The sequence below is a fragment of the Athene noctua genome, chromosome 1 (assembly GCF_965140245.1).
Source record: "Athene noctua chromosome 1, bAthNoc1.hap1.1, whole genome shotgun sequence".
Taxonomy (NCBI): domain Eukaryota; kingdom Metazoa; phylum Chordata; class Aves; order Strigiformes; family Strigidae; genus Athene; species Athene noctua.
In genome coordinates, this window is record NC_134037.1 from 2930356 (window position 1) to 2951043 (window position 20688).

The 20688-nt window shown below is 60.4% G+C and overlaps 1 protein-coding gene across 5 annotated transcripts; it reads left to right on the plus strand.

Annotated features, from left to right (window-relative positions):
- Window positions 1–1553: 1553 nt before the first annotated feature.
- Window positions 1554–20273, plus strand: ADCY3 (adenylate cyclase 3). Of its 5 annotated transcripts, none has more exons than XM_074895415.1 (20): window positions 1554–2901; window positions 6729–6878; window positions 11507–11637; window positions 11955–12066; window positions 12435–12562; window positions 13621–13779; window positions 13863–14043; window positions 14115–14234; window positions 14415–14557; window positions 14645–14806; window positions 14883–14970; window positions 15074–15190; window positions 16421–16676; window positions 16715–16848; window positions 17667–17825; window positions 18103–18249; window positions 18367–18480; window positions 18555–18681; window positions 19187–19311; window positions 19555–20273. In XM_074895415.1, the coding sequence occupies exons 1-20, from the start codon at window positions 2227–2229 to the stop codon at window positions 19735–19737; spliced, it is 3411 nt and encodes a 1136-aa protein (XP_074751516.1). In that variant the 5' UTR covers window positions 1554–2226; the 3' UTR covers window positions 19738–20273. The 5 variants fall into 5 exon arrangements, with proteins under 5 accessions (XP_074751516.1, XP_074751513.1, XP_074751514.1 ...); XM_074895412.1 differs by having other exon boundaries at window positions 13863–14025; window positions 14115–14273; window positions 14865–14970; window positions 16421–16680; window positions 16764–16848; XM_074895413.1 differs by having other exon boundaries at window positions 13863–14025; window positions 14115–14273; window positions 16421–16680; window positions 16764–16848.
- The last annotated feature ends 415 nt before the right edge of the window (window positions 20274–20688 follow it).

Here is a 20688-nt window from a genome sequence, read left to right on the forward strand (position 1 = left end):
TGCCCTCGAGGGTGATGATGGAGGTTGTGAATCAAACTCCGCAGGAGCGGGAGCTGGGGAAGGGATCAAGGGAACAGTCCGGGGGGGGATGTGGTGTGGGATACACCCAAATGTGAGGAGCCTGGATCTGCTCAGGGGACCCAGAGCCGTAGCTGCATCCTTGCTCCATGCGCACCCACCTCCGCACCATCAGCTCCGGTATTTTGCTTCCTCCATCCCATCTCCATCAGGACCCCAAGCTCCAGATCCCTCCAGCACCATCCAGGCCCTGTCTCTGGCCTGTGAGTCCCACGTGTCCCCCTGCCTCGTGTGAAGAGCAAGTCCAGCTGCTGAAGTGTCCGTCCTGCAACAAAGGCACCAGGATCCAGATCCCAAATGAAGCGACTTCCCCTTCCGCATCCAGGAATGCAGCCAGGAGCCACCTCTGAAGATCTCTGGGAACCGAAAGCCTCCCTCGATGTGCCCAGAGGCTGCGCCCTGCCTGCCTGCACCCTGCCTGCCTCCCCGTGCTTGGTGTCCCTGGCAGGCAGGGAGGACAGGAGGATTTCTGCTCTGGCCTCGTGCCTGGCAGCCACGATCTGCTTGGTGCTGCCTCTGTGGGCTTGTACACCCTGTAACGAACCCTCCCCTGAGACAAGGCTGCACCCATCCTGCCTCACGCACCAGTTTTGATGGTCTTTGGACCAGTTAACCTTCCCAGTCAGGTGCTCTGCCTGTGGCCAGCCTGGGATTGGCTTGCCCTGGGCTCCCTGTGTCTGGACATGTCCCATGGCCTGCAGCAGGACAGGAATAACTCCGAGCACGCCCAAACCTCCAGGGAGCCGTGGCTTTGCCGCTCTCGTTTTGATATTAATTACTGCACAGCAGCAATTATTTTCCCTGGTGAAGCGGCTGCGGTGGCTTCTCGTTAGAGCTGCCGGGACGACGTCGTGCGGGAGCGCGGTGGGGCCCGGCCTGGTTCCCCCGGGTGTTGGGGAGAGCTCCTCGCAGCGGGGTCCAGCATCTCCATCAGCTCTGGCCTGCGGATTGCCCAGAGCCGGGGCTGTGGGAGGGGAGCAGGTGGCAGCTGCAGCGGGGGGAAGAGGAGGGGGAACTTTCTGAGCAGGTTTGGGTGGCGTAGGCAAAGGGGAGAAGTTTGGGTTTCTCAGCTCCCCTGGGGGGGGGCTGTTGTGGGGTGGCTGTGACCCCCCTCAGAGAGAGCTGGGCGAAGGGCAGGCTGGCAGGGTGTGTGGGGGCTCATCCCCTGGGGTTGGGGTCCCACAGGCAGGTGCGTCGAGACACGGGGGTCCCCATGGGGTGCAGCTGCGAGCTGCCAGAGGAGGGGGTGAGGATGAGGATGAGGATGGAGCGAGCGCCGTGTCCGAGGGAAGGCCGCGAGCGGGGGCAACCCCAGCCCCTCGACTCCCCGGGAACCGGCCTCTGCCTTCCGCGCAGCCGGCACCGAGGGGGTTACGGGAGGCGGAGACGCACCGGTACCGGCACAGCCGGCGGTGGGTGCCCGCCCCCGGCCCCGGGGAAGCCCTGCCCGCTCCCCCCCCACCCCACCCCATCCTTCATCATCCATCCCCCCCCCTCCAAAGCCGCTACCGTGCCCCCGCGGCCGGAGCCGCCGCCGCCTCCGCCGCTCCCCCGGCCCCGGGGAGACGGAGCGGGCGGCGGGGCCGGGCGGCCCCGGGTGTAGCGGGGGGGGGAGGCGGAGGCCGCCGGAGGATGCGGGCGGCGGGGCCGCACCTGCGCTCCCCGGGCTGCGGCAGCCGGTGGGCTCCGGGGTGGCCCCCCCCGGCCCTTTTCCATCCATCCCCGTGGAACGGAGAAGCTGGAAAAGGGGGGAAGAAGAGAGGAAGCGGTGGGGTTCGCCCCCCAAAGCGGGTGCCCTCGAAGGAGGAGCAGGGAGGCATCGCGACATCTTTCTGCTCCGCGTCGCTTCGGTTGCAACCTGGCAGTGCGCAAGGGCCGGGGAGAGAGCTGGCAGGGAGCTGGGGAGGCAGGCTCGCTCGGCTCCCGGCCTCCCCACGCCGCGCCAGCGGTTATTTATAATTCTCCCCCTTTCCCTCCTGCGGCCGCTCCTCGGCACGCAGCGGGATTTGGGGTTCCGGCAGCAGGAGACGGGGAGAGGCCTCGGCGGCCGGCGAGACGGGGATGCTGCGGGCGATGCCCCGGTGAGCGTCGAGGCGCGGGGGAATCCGCCGTGTTTCTGCGGGGTGGGAAGAGGGGAGAGCCGCCGCGATGCCCCGGAACAGGGCTTTTTCAGAGCCCGAGTGCTCGGCCGAGTACTCCGCCGATTACTCGGTGAGCTTGCCGTCGGACCCCGAGCACGGCGTGGGGCGGACCCACGAGGTGACGGTGCGCAGTTCGGGCCCCTGCCTCTGCCTCCCCCGTTTCATGCGCCTCACCTTCGCTCCCGAGTCCCTGGAGAACCTCTACCAGACTTATTTCCGTCGCCAACGCCACGAGACCCTCCTGGTGCTGGTGGTCTTCGCCGCTCTCTTCGACTGCTACGTCCTCGTCATGTGCGCCGTGGTCTACGCCGCCGACAAGCTGGCCCCGGCGCTGGTGGCGGTGGCCGGGCTGGTCGCCCACGTGTTGCTCTTCATCCTTTGCAAGTACAGGCTGCTCCCCGAGCGGGTGGCCCGCAGGTTCCTGCCCTATGTCCTCTGGGTCCTCATCTTGGCCCAGATCTTCTGCTACCTGGGTCTCAACTTCTCCCGCTCGCCTGAAGCCAGCGACACGGTGGGCTGGCAGGCTTTCTTCGTGTTCTCCTTCTTCATCACGCTGCCGCTGCGCTTGGCGCCCATCGTGCTCATCACCGCCGTCTCCTGCGGCATTCACACGCTGGTGCTCGGTGTCACCGTCGCCCAGCAGCAACAGGACACCCTGGATGAGGGCACGCTGCTGAGACAGGTATGAGACTGGCGGGGGGGACGTGGGGTCCCCCAGGGTGGTGGGGGGTGATGGGCAAATCATCCCCATTTGGGGTTTCCATGAGTTACCGTGGGGTCCATCCCTGTCCCTGTGCCCTGGCCCAGGTTTGATCTGGACCCTGCAAGCTGATCACGGTGTTTTCTGGGAGCAGGGGCCTCCCCAAAACATACCCAGGGATCAACTTACATGGGGAGTGGGGTGCTGGGGTGTGCAGGAGCCCACACCCATGCTGGGACACATCGGGCCCCGCAAGCAACGGATCCATCCCCAGGAGCCACTCGGGCTGTGTGGACACATGGGCTGCAGTTGGGCTGCTGGGGAAACTGAGGCACGGTGGACTGTGGGCTCCCCCATCCACCCTGCCTGGTGGCCTTGCTTGTGTTGATTTCCTTTTGAGTTGCAAAAATGGCTAAAAATGGCCTTAAATGGCCATTTTTAGCAGAAGCATGGCAGGAGCCCAGCTTCCGCGCTCGAAAACAGCCACCGGAGCTTTCCCAGGAGGAAGGAGCCGGGCAGCCGCTCGGCCCCAACTGAGTCCCTTGGCGAAGCCCGTCACCCAGCCCCGCAGGGCCTGGGGATACTTTGGGGTGATTTTCTGCCTGGCAAAGCTGGAGAAACAGCGTCCCCGAGCCCAAATGTGGCCCTAAGGACAGGCCACCCGTTCACGCACGCAACAAATGAGGGGACGGTCGGAGGGGAGAGCGGCCCCTGGCCCGCTGGGTTCTCAATATTTCCTGGGAAATACTCACCAGCAGCAGCTAGAGACTAGTTTTATTCCCTAAATCAGTGGATTTCACAGCTTGGCTGAGTCCCTTTCCCCCCACTGATGTCCTCAGTGTCCAGCCACGCACCCATCAATCTGGGGAGCCTTTCCATAGCTGGGATGGGGAAAAAAAAAAACCAACACAAAAAACCAGAGCTGAAAACTTGTGTGCTGGAAGCATCTGCTCTGCCCCACGATGGTGTGGGCTCTGTGGGAGGATGCTACAGGAATTTGGGATGCTCTGGGGCAGGTCCTGAGAGACCTCCGGCAGCTCCCAGCCTAAATAGGAAGGGAGACGGGGAGCAATTTATTCACTTTTGGAGAGGTTTTGGGAGTGCTGAGTCTGTGGGAGTTTGGAAAATGGAGCCCGTTCTCCAGAAAACCCAAAGATAGTGTTTTTTCTGTCTCTGGGGTGTGTGGTTTGAGGCTGGTCCCCCAGCATGGGACATTTCCTGGTATCACACGGGGTTTTGCATAGAAAAGCACTTTTGGGGCTGTTTTCTGGAGGAGGCCGGGTGCTGGGGTGGCACTGCGGGTGCCCTCCCAGCGATGCCCGGCTGGAGACACCGCGCCGGTGGGAAAAATCCCAGCGCAACAGTGACTTTCCCAGGTTTTGGGGTGCAAATGCTGCATGTAGCCCATCCAAAGCCAAAAAAAAACCCCTCTTGCTGCCACCAGCCCTGGAAAACAGGAGACAAGGGGGCACATGGGTATCCCCCCTCCCCGGCCGGCATCAGGCATGCGCCGCCGCCGCGTTAATCATTGCCGTGGCACGAAGAGTCCGGGGCTGGTAAAACCTTGGCAACGCGGCATGCCTCAGCCTCTGCCTGCTGCAAAAGGAGGAACATTATGTCCAGAAATAAACATCATATGCTTTATTATTATAGCCGGCAGCGCGGCTCCCGGAGGGCACTGCTATTAATAGGATGAGGTGGAGGATGTCGCTTGAGCAGGGCTGGTGCAGCCCGGAGGGGGGTTCGGGAGTGTTGCTGGCAGCTTCTGCCCCGCTGCCAGCTGTCACGGAGGAGCCCGAAGGCTGGATCGTGGCAGAGGGTCGGGATTTGGTGGCGTTTGAGGCCGTATCTGCTGTGGTTGTGCACAATCCAGCTGCGGAGCATCCCCCGGGCTCAGCTGATGACCCAGGCCTGGTTTGGATGGTCCCGGTGCATCCCAGTGGGACCTTTCCTGCAGGATATGGAGGGGAAGGAGGGATGAGGCTCGGTCCACCAGCCATGCCCGCTCCTGCACGTGTGTTGCTCTCACCAAATTACTGAGTGCAGATAATAACCGGTGACCATGCTGGGAGCGGGGGCTCCTCCATGTCGGGGCTTTCCCCGTGGTGTTTAGGGTGCCGGGAGGTGTTTTGCAGCTCAAGGCACGTGGGCACATGCTGGGGGAGGAAGATGCTCGGTGCCAGGCGGTGCCAGGCGAAGGGGTCCCGTCGTGCCGAGCTGTGCCAAGCTGCCCCATGCCCATCCAACCCCGGTAGAGTGGCCCGTTGTCATGACAACCCAAGAGGCTGGGTTAAAAATAGCAAGTGGCTGCTTGTTTTGGGGGTTTCTTCTCTGCGCCCACCTCCAGACAGCTCCTCACTCGCCGTCTGCTGCGCCGTGGGTGCGGGGGCTTCCCGGGGATCCCCAGCTGCAGCGGTGGGGCAGGATCCAGCCCTGGGGCACCAGCTCTTTCCCCCCCCCACCCCCCCCCCCAAAAAAAAAAGTTTCCTTGCTGCAAATCATTTTATCAGCCCCAGCACAGTGCTGCACCAAACATCCAAACCCCCAGTGCCAGGGCTCCTGTTTCCTCCGTGCCTCAGTTTCCCTCTCTGCGTGGAAGGGAATTGGCTGGCAGCTCCTCCCTGTCTCCATGTGGTGAGACTGGGCTGCTCAGGGCTCGATGCTGTTGGGTGGTAAAACTCTGATGACAAGGACACCCAGGGAGCGGGGTCACGTTAGGGTTTTCCTCTGACAGAGCTGGGCTGTGCGAGACCCGGGAGGGAATGAGGTCGGTGCCGGGGAGTTGGGGATCAGGAGAAGGATGTTGAGCGCGGTGGCACATCCCTGATGGAGACAAGCCTGGGAATGGCTCCATGCTCTTCCCGCTGCCTCCTCCACGCTGGTTGTGACATAACCCATGGAGTGGGAGGACATCTCTGTGTCCCCATCGCCCCTTCGGCATAGCTGGAGCCTGTTATCACATCCTCCCCGTCGCTCTTCCCCTTTCTAGACTAAACAAACCAAATTCTTTCAACTTTCCCTCATCAGTCATATTTTCCACAGAGGGTTCTTCACTCCCATCTGCAAACCCGCTCTGTCCCCTCCTGGGCTGTGGGGACTTGAGGTCCAACCCATGGGGACAGGGGTAGGACAGGCCCAGCCTTCAGGACGGGGCCTCTGTGCCACGGCCCCTCAAAACCCCAAAGAAAATGGGGTGGGTTGTCACAGCCAGCAGCACCCAGGAGCATCCATCTCCGATGCTGCAGGCTCGCACCCATATTTTTGGCCGTTGAGAGGGACTTAAAGGAGCAGGAGCATGAGTAAATACACAATTTTACAGTTTAACCATGTTTTCATTAACTTTTTCTGCACAGTTCCCATGGCAGGGGTGGGGGGATAGGATGGTACGTGAGCCACCAAGAGCCACTCGCCTTCAGCAGCGCCTTCCCCCGGGGCTGCACCCAGCCCCTGCCAACCTGCTGCTTTTTTCCAAAACATCTCTGCAAGTTTTAATGAAGCAGCATCAGCCCACGGGAACCACGAGTTCTCCTGGGATGCTCAGGGAGTGATCCCCGGCTGAACTCCTTCTGCAGAGCCACCGTCACAGTCTCCTGAGTCCCCCCAGCAGTTAACGGTGGCCGTGCTTTGATAATTTCTCCCCACGGTGTATTTTATGTCCTCCTCCAGCATTTGAATATTTTTTTCACTCTCACCGACCAGGCTCTGCTGCCCAAACAACGACTTACAGTGACACCAGTGCTGTCCCCGGGGCACACACAGGCTTCCGAACAGCTCAGCTCACCCCCATCTCCTTTTCTCTGTCCCCAAAGATCCTGTCCAACGTTGCCATCTACCTTTGTGCCATCACGGTGGGCACCATGTCCTACTACATGGCCGACCGCAAGCACCGCAAAGCCTTCCTCGAAGCCCGCCAGTCCCTCGAGGTCAAGCTCAACCTGGAGGAGCAGAGCCAGCAGCAGGTAGGAGACCTGGCTGGGCCGAGGGGACAGCTTGGGGACAGGGCAGGGGACGGCGATGTGACACTGGTGTGGCTTTGGGACATGGCTAAGCCACCTCCAGCCTGCATCTTGCATGGGGTGGAGGTGTGGTGGGTGATGATGGGGACGGGGGGACCTGATGTGGGAAATGCGTTTGTGGTTTTGCACCCCATGCCCAATTTGGGGACAATCTGTGTGACCGTCCTCTTCCAGGGCCTCCCAGCTCCTGCCATGGCCACAACCAAGCTGTCCCCATCCCCATGAGCGGCCACGTGGCAGGTCCCCGGCACAGCCGCACAGGAGGTCCCCATTCCTGAACACGGCCACACAGCACGTCCCTGTCCCCAAGCACAACAACAGGGCAGGTCCCTGTCCCTGAACATGGGCCACACAGCGGGTCCCTGTCCCCAGGCACGGCCACACAGCATGTCCCTGTCATTGGGCACAGCCACGCAGCAGGTCCCGGTCCCCAGGTACAACAACAGGGCAGGTGCCTGTCCCCAGGCACGGCCACATGGCAGGTCCCCATCCCCAGGCGGGGCCACACAGCAGGTCCCTGTCCCCAATCAAAACCACACAGCAGGTCCCCATCCCTCAACATGGTCACTCAGCAGGTCCCTGTCCCCATGCATGGCCACACAGCAGGTCCCCATCCCCAGGCAGGGCCACACAGCAGGTCCCTGTCCCCAAGCACAACCACACAGCAGGTCCCCATCCCTCAACATGGTCACCCAGCAGGTCCCTGTCCCGATGCACGGCCACACAGCACTTCCCCGTCCCCAAGCAGGGCCACACAGCAGGTCCCTCTCCCCAGGCGGGACCACTCAGCATGTCCCTGTCATTGGGCACAGCCACGCAGCATGTCCGTGTCCCCAAGTCCTGTCCCACACCACCCCATGGCAGGTCCCCATCCCCACACCCCGCAGGTCCCTGTCAAGCCCGCAGCCACCCACATGCTGGTCCTGCAGGGCCCTGCCGGGGTGAAGCCAGCCACTCTTACTCAGCCCATGAGCGATGCCCAGCGTGGCAGAGCCCCACGCCCATGGCTGTGCTGGCACCTTGCCGGGGTGGCCCAGCAAGAGGAACGAGCAGGGTGGGGACTGGTGGTCGTGGTGCCAGCCGGCTGTTTCAGAGCCCTCTTGTCTCCAGCCACCGTCCGGCCATGAGCTGGGCTAATTTTAGCGCCTTATCTGAGGCCTCTCTCCCCATCTCCCATCTCTTATCTGGTTGATCCGCTGCCAGCAATTTGCTCCCAATGGCAACAAGAGACACGTGGCAGGGCCAGCGCCACCGGTGTCCTCTTTGCTGTGAAACCTGGGTGGATGCTCTGATGTCTAATAAGGGGTTAGGTCCAGGGAGGGGTTTGGGTGATGGGGCCAAATGCTGGGTCTGGGGGATGCTCTGAGGGAAACTGCCTTTGAGGCCCCAGCTCGTGGCTTCGGAGGGGTGTAAGAAGGGACATGGGGATTATTGTCACGTGAGCTCTGTTTTCTTAGGGAATTGAGCTAAAAATAGCCTGTGATCTTGCAGGAAAGGCTGCTTGCGTGAGGTCGAGTGGCCTAGGACAGGGTTGGGGCACGGGGCAGGGAGTGATGCTGGCAGCCGGATCCGTCCCTCCTCCCTCCAGGCCACGGGTGGTGGCTGAACCGGCAGCCCCGCGGGCAGAGCTAAGGTTAACAGAGCCGAGAGGAGCCGGGGAGCCCCCTCACACCTCCCTGCCAGCAGCCCTCAGGGACAGGAATGGGGATGGGGACACGGTGCTGTTCCTCCAGCAACAGCCCTGCTGCGGCTGCGCACAGAACCCCCCCATCCCGGGAGAAAACCCGCTTCATTAACTGAGTGAGTTACATTTAGCGCTAATCCCCACACACAGCCGGGAAGATTTATCCCTGCTCCGGGGCTGCAGGGCCAGTGGGGACAGCAATGGGTGTGATGTCCCCAAGTGGGCTTGATCCTCCTGGGGGACCTTGGTTGAGAGTTACACGTGGATATGGGATACCCACCATGCTTTAAAACTGATAAATCCTGCTTGGTGTGGTTTAACCCCGGTCCATCCACCCAGCCCCGACCCACCCGTGGTGCAGGACACCCTGGGGGATCTCTCAGGGACCTTGGGGGACGTTGGTGCAGACCCCGAGGTCACTCCCAGCACCGTGTCCCAGGGTTGGTTGGTCTGATAAAAGCTTGGCCAACCCATTGTGGTTTGACTCCTCTTGTTTAGTCTGGAGCAGAGGAGGCTGAGGGGAGACCTCCTGGCCCTCTGAAAACTCCCTGCCAGGAGGGGGCAGAGAGGGGGGATGAGTCTCTGGAGCCAAGGCCCCAGCGCCAGGCCCCGAGGGAATGGCCTCAAGCTGCCCAGGGCAGGGTCAGGCTGGCTCTGAGGAAGGATTTCTGTGCAGAAGGGGCTGTTGGGCGTTGGAATGGGCTGCCCAGGGCAGGGGGGAGTCCCCGGGATCCCTGGAGGGGTTGAAGAGTCGGGCTGAGCCAGCGCTGAGGGATCTGGGGGAGTTGGGAACGGTCAGGGGGAGGGTCATGTTTGGGCTGGGGGAGCTTCAGGGGCTTTTCCAACCCAGATGTGACTCTCAAGCTCCCAGTGAGGGGCTGGGCTCCATATGGTGCCTGCAGAAGGGATCTAGGGTGCACAAGCCGTTTTGCAGCTCATCAGTCAGTGTCCAAATAAGTGTGTGGCACTGTTCCTCCTTCCACGGTGCTGGGGACAGGGCAGCTGGTGGCTGCAGTGCCCCAAAACTGCCACCCCCCATCATCCTCCCCTGACTGGGATTTCTTCCCACTTGTAAAAATCTTGATGAGAACTTGTAAAATAGGGAGGAAAAATGGTAAAAGCAGTGGTTGGCAGAGCAGAGCATCACCAAGGGGGACCTGCCACCCATGGGTGCATCTCTCCCACCCGTGGGTGCATCCCTGCTACTTGTGGGTGCAGGTTTGGAGTTGGGGGATGGCTCCCAGCTCCCAGGGTGCCTTGGACACCCCCCTCCCAGTTTACTCTCCCTTCCTGGAGGAAAAGCTCCTGTTTCACCCATGGCTAAAGGCCTGGCTGGGCCCCGGCTCCTTGGGCATGGCCAGTTCCAGCAGCCAGGGCCCAGGAACTTGGCTTTGTCCCTTGTTTGCTCTGTCCCCGTGTATTTGCAGCGTGTGTTTGGATGGTGCATTTGCACGGGGGATTCCTACTGTGCATTTGCACCGTGTGTTTGCACTGTGCATCTGTACCATGAGTTTGCACCGTGTCTTTGCATTGTGTGTCGGCACCGCGAGTTTAAACTGGGCATTTGCACTGTGTAGCTGCACTCTGTGCAACTCAGTGCGATTTAGACTGTGTATTTACTTGGCACTGCGAGTTTAGGCTGTGTTTACTTGCACCGTGGGTTTAGACCGGGCATTTACACCGTGTATTTGCACCGTGCGTTTAGCCTGTGTATTTATTTGCACCCTGCATTTAAACCGGGCATTTGCTCTGTGTAGTTGCACTCCGCAGTTGCACGGTGCATTTAGACTGTATTTATTTGCACCGTTCATTTACACCCTGTATTTAGACTGTGCATTTGCACCGTGCATTCAAACTGTGTATTTGTACTGTGTAGTTATTTGCACCATGTATTTAAACTGTGCATTTGCATCGCGCCCTTGCACTCTGCACTTACACCGTGCATTTAGACTGTGTATTTACTTGCACCAGGGGTTTAGACTGTGCATTTGCACCGTGTATTTGCACCCTGCATTTAAACCGTGCGTTTAGACTGTGTATTTATTTGCACCGTGCATTTACACCCTGTATTTAGACTGGGCATTTAAACTGTTTATTTGTACTGTGGACTTGTGCTCTGCAGTTGCACCGTGCATTTAGACGGTGTATTTATTTGCACCGTGCATTTACACAGTTTATTTAGTTGCACCAGGGGTTTAGACCGGGCATTTACACCGTGTATTTGCACCCTGCGTTTAAACTGTGCGTTTAGCCTGTGTATTTATTTGCACCCTGCATTTAAACCGGGCATTTGCATCACATGCTTGCACTCCGCAGTTGCACGGTGCATTTAGGCTGTGTATTTATTTGCACCGTGCATTTACACCCTGTATTTAGACTGTGCATTTGCACCGTGCATTTAAACTATTTATTGGTACCGTGGACTTGGACTCTGCAGTTGCACTGTGCATTTAGACTGTGTATTTATTTACACCATGAGTTTAGACTGTGTATTTACTTGCACCAGGGGTTTAGACTGTGCATTTGCACCGTGTATTTGCACCCTGCGTTTAAACTGTGCATTTAGACTGTGTATTTATTTGCACCGTGGGTTTAGACTGTGTATTTACTTACACCACACGTTTAGGCTGCGCATTTACGCCGTGTGTTTGCACCCTGCATTTAAACCGTGCGTTTGCATCACGCACTTGCACGGTGAGTTTAGACTGCGTATTTATTTGCACTGTGCCTCTGCCCCGTGCATTTAGACTCCGCATTTGCACCAGACGTTTTTCCAGGCCGTGCATTCGCACCGTGCGTTTGGCCGGAGGGTTTGCGCCGCGCGTCGCTTGCGCTCGGCGCCGTCTTGGCGTCACGGTGGCCAACTGCCTTGGGTGCCCGTCCGCAGGAGCGCCTCATGCTCTCCATCCTGCCCAAGCACGTGGCTGACGAGATGCTGAAGGACATGAAGAAGGACCCGAGCCAGAAGGAGATGCAGCAGTTCAACACCATGTACATGTACCGCCACGAGAACGTCAGGTAGGACCATCCTTTTGCTGTCTAGGGAAAAAAAACCCACCTAATTTTTCTTCTTTTTTTTTTTTTTTTTTTTTTTCAGAAATGTGTATTTTGCAGCCCTGGCTAGAAAATAGGGGAGAAATTGGGGTGGTTTGCAGCTAAAGCGACCAGTCAGACCGTGGCTTGGGGCCCCTTTTTTGCTCCAGCCATGCTTTGCCAAGCATCATTTTTAGCCCTGTCCCAAAATAGCCTTTTCCTGGTGAAAAAGGAGAGTGGGGAAGGGCGATCCCGGAGTGGGGGGGCCCCGGGGCTGAGCCTCTCGCCATTGCTCCCCGCAGCATCCTCTTCGCAGACATCGTGGGCTTCACCCAGCTCTCCTCGTCCTGCAGCGCCCAGGAGCTGGTGAAGCTCCTCAATGAGCTTTTCGCCCGCTTCGACAAGCTGGCAGCCGTGAGTGCTCCCCCCTCACCACAGCCCACCCCCTGGCATGTAATGAGCAGGGCAGGTCTCAGCCACCACCTCACCCTCACCAAAAGCTGCCTCCCGGGATGGGGATGAAGAGGTTAAAATATTAATGCTCTGGGTTGCTGGACAGGCCCTGCCCTGTTGCAAAAATAGAGCTGGGAAGGGGGGGGGGGGCTTCCCCCCCCTAGCTGGGGTGCAGCTGGAGGCAGGGTGGGAATGGAAAATCCAATTATTTATCTCTGCCAGGCACGGGAGATCTCTGGGAGGGTCAAGGTCAGCCTGGGAGGGGGATGGGTGTGGTAAGGGGGGGTCTCAGTTGATTGGGGGGAGCTGACACTGTTCACCCCCGCCAGAAATACCACCAGCTGCGCATCAAGATCCTGGGCGACTGCTACTACTGCATCTGTGGGCTGCCCGAGTACCGGGAGGACCACGCCGTCTGCTCCATCATGATGGGGCTGGCCATGGTGGAGGCCATTTCGTAAGGGTTTTCTCCTCAGAGGGGAGGGTGCTGGGGGGGGCAGGGGGTGCTGGGGTATAGCCCGGGGGCTTTGGGGGTCCGGCCTCTGCAAAATACACTGAAATAAGGGGGAGTGATAATGATGGGGTGCTCGGCATGGGAGTGGGCTGTGGGGTTGTTAACGACCTGGACTGGGAGCCCAGGGAGTCATGAAGGTTTTGTGGTCCCCTCAGGTTAAATGAAGATGAAATGGTACCAAACAACTGGTTAAAATGTGTTACTTGTGGTAGAAACAACTTAAACTTGGAAAAGGACTGTAAATGATGTGGTCTCTTATGGATAAATCTGTAAGAAAGAAAAGAAAGGAAAGAAAAGGAAGAGGGAGAAAGAGTCAAAGAATCGGGATCCCCACCCCAGGTTCCAGCGTTGTCTCAGGTCCCATAATCTTGGGGGGGGGGGGGTGCACACCCAGCAACGTTTTTTGTCGCCTTTTTAAATTCATCTTATTGGCTGATTTGCATACTAGACGAGGAGAGGCAGGTATTCCATGAACTCATTTGCATGAGAGGTGGGGAAAAGGTGGAGTGTGGGTTCTGTGTGTGTCTGGGGGCAGTGGGGTGCGTTAACCCTTTGGTCAGTTGTGTTGGCGTCACGATCTCCCCCCCACCTTTACTCTTTCCTCAGTTTTTGTTTCCTGGGCAGTTATCCAGCCACTGGCTCCATCTGGTGCTGGGTGATTTTTCTCTCTGATCCATCTCTGAGCTCTTCTCCAAGGCTACGGTCACAAATTAAAGTGTAGGCCTTGACCCAAACAAATGGTTTTACTCAGTCTACGTCTCCCCCACGTTGAGGCTCATCTAGGGAATTTGGCAAAAGGGAGCGGAGCCGCGCACCCTTCGATACACTCTGCGCTTCCCTGGGCAGAGAATTCATTCCTTAGACCAACCACAAAGGCCACAGTTTGTCCTTGACGAATGTTTGAGGCATTAACTCCCTCGGTTCCTCACAGGGACGAAGTGGGGCTGGGTTGGGAGGGGGTCACCCCCGTATCATCCCCATCTTCTCCCCCTCTCCCTCAGCTACGTGCGGGAGAAGACCAAGACGGCGGTGGACATGCGTGTGGGGGTGCACAGCGGGACGGTGCTGGGGGGCGTGCTGGGCCAGAAGCGCTGGCAGTACGACGTGTGGTCCACCGACGTCACTGTGGCCAACAAGATGGAGGCGGGGGGCATCCCCGGGTGAGCATCTCCAGGGGGGCAGGTGGGGAACAGGGTGCCCCCCGCACACCCAAGGGTGACCCTGTGGCGCCCGGTGCCGGCAGGCGGGTGCACATCTCGCAGAGCACCATGGATTGCCTGAAGGGTGAGTTCGAGGTGGAGCCGGGTGAAGGTGGCTCACGCTGCGAGTACCTGAAGGAGAAGGGCATCGTCACCTACCTCGTCGTGGTCCCCAAGCAGCCCCTACGCAACGGCATCAACGGGGTGGTGAGTGGTGGCGGTGCCGTGGCACGCCAGGCTTTGGCGGGGGACGTGGACGGGCTGGGGTGGACACCCCACCACCTTTCACCTTGCAGAAGCTGTCGCTGACCTCGTCCCATGGTGGTTCCCCGCCGTTGGTCAACACCAAGGAGCGCAACGGCAGCCTCAGCCTGGCCTGCGCCAGCCCCGAGGAGCCTGAGGAGCCCGAGGCCAGGGTGAGGGGCGCCCTGGAGAGCGGGGAGGAGGATGGAGAGGTACAGCCCGTGCAGAGCATCCCCCTTCCAGCAGCTTCCCTGCATTTTGGGGGGGGGGCTGCTGGTACCCATAGCGGGGTGGTTGAACATCCTGCCGGTGCCGGCGTGGGCTTTGCTGATGCCTTGGCTGTGCGGGCGCAGGCGGTGAACCCCTCCTTCCCCAACCCTCGGCGCCGGCTGCGGCTGCGGGACCTGGCCGAGCGGGTGATCGACGCCTCCCAGAACGAGCAAGAGCTCAACAAGCTGCTCAACGAAGCCTTGTTGGAACGCGAGTCAGTCCAGGCGTGAGTGACCCCGGCCAGCGGCGTGGCCCGGCACGGCTCGGCCTGGCCCCGGTGCCACCGGGCGCTGACGGGCGGTGTTACTGGCAGGCTGAAGGGGAAGAGCACCTTCCGGCTCTCCATGCGCTTCATTGACCCCGAGATGGAGACGCGCTACTCGGTGGAGAAGGAGAAGCAGAGCGGGGCCGCCTTCAGCTGCTCCTGCGTTGTCCTCTTCTTCACCGCCATGGTGGAGGTCTTCATCGACCCCTGGTAAGGCAGGGAGGTGGTGGGGATGGGTGGCCCCAAGCCACGCTAGGCCTCAAACCAGTCTCGGCCTTTTTGGCAGGTTGGTAGCCAACTATGTGACCTTTGTGGTAGGGGAGATCCTGCTGCTCATCCTCACCCTCTGCTCATTGGCTGCCATCTTCCCCCGGGTGAGACGGGACGGGCTCAGCACTCACGGTGATGGGACACCGTGATGTCCCACCACCGTGTCCTGCCTGGGTGAACCCCACCATCACCTTCCTCTTCCCGCAGGTCTTCCCCAAAAAGCTCGTGGCCTTCTCCACCTGGATCGACAGGACCCGCTGGGCACGCAACACCTGGGCCATGGCCGCCATCATTATCGTCACCATGGCCGACATCGTGGACATGGTGAGCAACCAGCCTGGGTGCCAGCGGGGCTAGGCCTGCTCCAGCCTCCCTCCCAGCAGCCCGTGGTTGCGCACAACCCTGTGCACGGCCAATCATTGAAGCAATTAGCAGGGCTGCACTGTAGAGGGGGGAATTTAGGTTGGGTGTCCTCCTCCTGCTCTGCAAGTCTGGTTGGCGGCTGGTCATGAGTGGTGTCCCCCAGGGCTGGGTTATTGGGGCCACTCTGGTTTAACATCTTCACTGATGATCTAGACGAGGGGATCGAGTGCCCCCGCAGTCAGTTTGCAGATGACACCCAGTTGGGTGGGAGTGTTGGTCTGCTCGAGGGTAGGGAGGCTGCAGAGAGACCTGGACAGGCTGAGCGAGGGGCTGAGCCCCACTGGGGGAGTTTCACTGAGGGCAAATGCCAGGGGCTGCCCTTGGGCCACAACAACCCCCAGCAGGGCTACGGGCCTGGGGAGGAGTGGCTGGAGAGCTGCCGGTCAGAGAGGGGCTGGGGGGGGTGAGAATGAGCCAGAGTGTGCCCAGGGGGCCAAGGAGGGCAACGGCATCCTGGCTTGTGTCAGCACTGGTGTGGCCAGCAGGGACAGGGAAGGGATCTGAGCCCTGGGCTCGGCACTGGGGAGGCCGCCCCTCGATTCCTGGGTTCAGTTTTGGGCCCCTCACCCCAAAAAGGCCATTGAATGACTCGAGCGTGGCCAGAGAAGGGCAACGGAGCTGGGGCAGGGTCTGGAGCACAGGTCTGCTGGGGAGCGGCTGGGGGAACTGGGGGGGTTCAGTCTGGAGCAGAGGAGGCTGAGGGGAGACCTCCTGGCCCTCTGCAACTCCCTGCCAGGAGGGGGCAGAGAGGGGGGATGAGTCTCTGGAGCCAAGGCCCCAGCGCCAGGCCCCGAGGGAATGGCCTCAAGCTGCCCAGGGCAGGGTCAGGCTGGCTCTGAGGAAGGATTTCTGTGCAGAAGGGGCTGTTGGGCGTTGGAATGGGCTGCCCAGGGCAGGGGGGAGTCCCCGGGATCCCTGGAGGGGTTGAAGAGTCGGGCTGAGCCAGCGCTGAGGGATCTGGGGGAGTTGGGAACGGTCAGGGGGAGGGTCATGGTGGGACTGGAGGTGCAAGGGCTTTCCCAGCCGAGATGATTCTGTGAAAGCACTGTGTCACCTTGGGTGGCCGTGCAGCCCACGGAGAGGTGCACCTGTCCCCACGTCCCCCTCCTCACCCTGCTCTCATGCCCCCAGCTCAGCTGTCGGCAAGACCACGGTGGGATGGGCAATGGGACAGCAGGGCCACCATGGCCAGGTGGCTGCGGGGAGCAGCCCAAGTACTACAGCTACATTGCCCTGCTGGCCTTGGTGGCCACCATCATGCTGGTGCAGGTCAGCCACATGGTCAAGCTGACCCTCATGGTGCTGATCACTGGGGCCACTGGTGCCGTCAACATCTACGCCTGGGAGCACATCTTTGACCAGTATGACCGCCGCCGCGGCCAGCAAAGCACGTAAGGGGTGGCAGGGGGGTGGGCATGGGGTGAGGGGCATGGCCGTGCCCCCCCACCCACCCACCCCTCACCCCCTTTGCCAGCAGGTCCTCACTGGTCCCCTCCAAGTACTCCATGACGGCCATGATCTTCATCGTGATGCTCAGCTTCTACTACTTCTCTCGCCATGTGAGTGACTCATCCCCCCACCCCGGGAATCACAGAATGGTTTGGGTCACAAGGGATGTTGAAGATCATCCAGTGCCACCCCCTGCCCCGGGCAGGGCCACCTTCCACCAGCCCAGGTTGCCCAAAGCCCCGTCCAACCTGGCCTTGAGCCCTTCCAGGGAGGGGGCAGCCACAGCTTCTCTGGGCAGCCTGTGCCAGGGCCTCACCCCCCCACCCCCCCCCCAGGGAAGAATTTCTTTAGATCTAACCTAAATCTCCCCTCTTTCTGTTTAAAACCATCACCCCTCACCCTATTCCTACACCCTTGATCCTGAGCCCCTCCCCACCTTTAAGTCCTGGGAGGCCAGTCTAATGTCTCTCTTTACTGTGTAATCCTGCAGGACAGTGTGTTCCCAGTGAAGCAGTGTCAATCCTGCCCCCCTGCATCTTCACCCTCAGCCCCTTATTTCTTGCACGCTCTAAGGCAGCAGGATTTGTCCCCAAGTGTTGACATCTCCAGCTCTTCTCCAAGGAAGCCCACCCAAGGGCTCTCCAGGACCACCCCAGTGCAGAACACCCCTGTCTTGCCCCCGTGGTTAGGGGTGGGCAGCAACGTGGTGGCCCTAAGGCCCATGCTGGCCCTGCAAGGGTCCTGTTTGCCCCTCAGAGCAGGTCTTATGTCCCCAGTTAAGGCTTCACCTTGTCCCTGAACCTTCTTCCAGGCTGTCCCCAAGCCCAGACTGGCCCCACAGTGGCTGAGATGTTCCCAGAGCTGGAGGGGACCCATGGGTGGGGTGGGTACTGGGGGTGCAGCCATATCCTTGCCCCCACCTCCACAGGTGGAGAAGCTGGCCAGGACCCTCTTCCTCTGGAAGATTGATGTCCACGACCAGAAGGAGCGGGTCTATGAGATGCGGCGCTGGAACGAGGCCCTGGTCACCAACATGCTGCCCGAGCACGTGGCCCGGCACTTCCTGGGCTCCAAGAAGCGGGACGAGGTGAGGAGCACCCAGGAGCGGGTATTTGCCCCCATTTTGGAGGGGGTGGGCAGGCTCCAGATCCGGAGGCTTTGCCATAGGCTCTGGCTCAGCAGCTTTGGTTGGATGAAGATGACGTCTTGGTGGTGCAAGGTGAGGTTGCAGAGGACCCTCGGGGTTTTTTTTCACCCGTGCCAAGGGAAGGTGGCTTCCCGGGAGGGTTTGGGTTTGCCAGAGGTGCCAGTGTCCTCCGTGGGCATGTCCCCAGCTCACGGCCACCATCCCATCCCGTCCCCAGGAGCTCTACAGCCAGTCCTACGATGAGATCGGTGTCATGTTTGCCTCCCTCCCCAACTTTGCCGACTTCTACACGGAGGAGAGCATCAACAACGGGGGCATCGAGTGCCTGCGGTTCCTCAACGAGATCATCTCCGACTTTGACGCGGTGAGTCGGGATAGAGGCGGCCACGGGGATGGCGCGGGCCTTGGCCAGACCTCTGGGGACAGAAGGACCTGCCATGGCCCCGGGGATGCCTGAGGGGGTCTTGTCTCCACGGCTCAGCTCCTGGATGAACCCCAATTCCGGTGCATCACCAAAATCAAAACCATCGGCAGCACCTACATGGCGGCCTCTGGAGTGACCCCCGATGCCAACGCCAACGGCTACAGCGCCAAGGTGAGGGGTCCCTGTGGTGGGGGGAGACAGCGGGCAAGGGGGTGGGCAGGCCTGACGCGCGCTGATCCTTGCAGAAGGAGAGTCTCTCGGATAAGGAGCGCTGGCAGCACTTGGCTGACCTGGCTGACTTTGCTTTAGCCATGAAGGTGACGCTGATGAACATCAATTACCAGTCCTTCAACAACTTCATGCTCCGCATAGGCAAGTCCGGCAGCACGGGGCGGGCTGCGCCTTGGTGTCCCCTGTCCCTCCTTTCCCATGGGGGGGGGACACACTGGCTCAGCAACAGGGCTGGGTGGGGGACACCTCATTGTCCCTTCACATCCCCTGGGACAGACTCTCCTGCAGCCCAGGATGTGCTGTCCGCGTCACTGGGTGACATCTAACTCCCCCGCCACCCCATCTCAGAATCCCAGAACCATCTGGGTTGGAAAAGCCCCTGCAGCTCCCCCAGCCCAACCATGACCCTCCCCCTGACCGTTCCCAACTCCCCCAGATCCCTCAGCGCTGGCTCAGCCCGACTCTTCAACCCCTCCAGGGATCCCGGGGACTCCCCCCTGCCCTGGGCAGCCCATTCCAACGCCCAACAGCCCCTTCTGCACAGAAATCCTTCCTCAGAGCCAGCCTGACCCTGCCCTGGGCAGCTTGAGGCCATTCCCTCGGGGCCTGGCGCTGAGGCTGAGGCTCACCCCCATGTTTCACACAGGTATGAACAAGGGGGCCGTGCTGGCGGGTGTCATCGGTGCCCGCAAGCCGCACTACGACATCTGGGGCAACACGGTGAACGTGGCCAGCAGGATGGAGTCTACCGGTGTGATGGGGAACATACAGGTGGGGGGACAGAAATTGGTGTGTCATGGAGGGGGGGGCTGCAGCCTGCAAAGACCCCAAGCTCTGGGTGGGAGTGGGGAAAAGTGCTGCTGGGAACTGGTTGAGGGGCCGGGGCAAAGGGAACCCCAAGATGATGGGGTGGGTAGACCTGTTGTCCAAACAGCACATGGTGTGTGTGTGTGGGGGGGTCCCTTCTCCCCATGGACCACCCCCCTCCCTCCAGCCTCCCACTTGTCCCCACAGGTGGTGGAGGAGACCCACCTCATCCTGAAGGAGTACGGCTTCCGCTTCGTGCGCCGGGGAGCCATCTACGTCAAGGGCAAAGGGGAGCTGCTTACCTTCTTCCTCAAGGGCCGGGAGAAGCAGGGCTCCTTTGTGAACGGCTCCTCCGTCACCCTGCCCCATCAGGTGGTGGACAACTCATGAGGGTCCAGCGTCACCCCCCGCCACCACCCCCCGGCGCCGACGCCGTCCATCCCACCGCGCTCCGGATCCGAAACCAAACTTTTGAGCAACCAACCCCTGCGCGCGACCCTTTCCGAGCTCCCAGAGGTTGAGGGGGTTCGCTCCATCACGCACCCGCGGCCCGAGCAGGAGGGAGAGACCCTTCACGCAAGCTGGCAGCCCCCCCCGCCCCCAACCCGCGGGGCACGGGGCCTTTCCCCGGGTTTCACCGCGCCGGCGGCCGCATCACCGGGACGTTCCGGTGGCGACGTTGGCCGCGGCGCTTGGAGATCAAACTCAGGGCCGGTTGGGAAGACGCCGCCTCTCTCCTGCGTGCCGAGGAGCTGCAAACCGGGAGCGCCCCGGGGTTCGCCGTTAGTTCGTACCAAGTTCATCCTCGTCCCAAACCGCCATAGTTAGATGGGGGAGACGGAGAGCTCAGGGTCGCCTTTGACTCGGGGAAGAAAAAGGAGGAGCTGATATTGTGTATTTCAGATATATAAATATATATAAGAGTACAGATTGACATTTATATTTTTAACTGTGCCCGGTCCCTCCCCGCAGCAGGGGTGGGGCTCACGCTCGTCCGGACGCTGCCCCGTGCACGCTGTGGTCACTTTGCTGTTGCTTGATGGAAGGGAGGTGCAAAGCCCGGCCTAGGAGGGGACTGGGGGGGTTCACCCAGCGCTGGCGGGGCCAGGGAGGGAGGAGACAGGCACCCGCAGAGTGTAATTACGCCGCTAGTTTCTTGAATAGAAGCAGTTGAATTTCAAAGCCTGATTCGGTGCCTGCTTTGTTCTGAGACGGGTTTGAGCAGCCCTACGAGGGAATGTTGGTTTGTTTTGGGTTTGTGGGTGCAAGCAGCACCCCCAGGGACCCGGAGTGATGCTGGGGAGGGGGAGAAACCTGCATCTGCACTAAACACAACCCGGC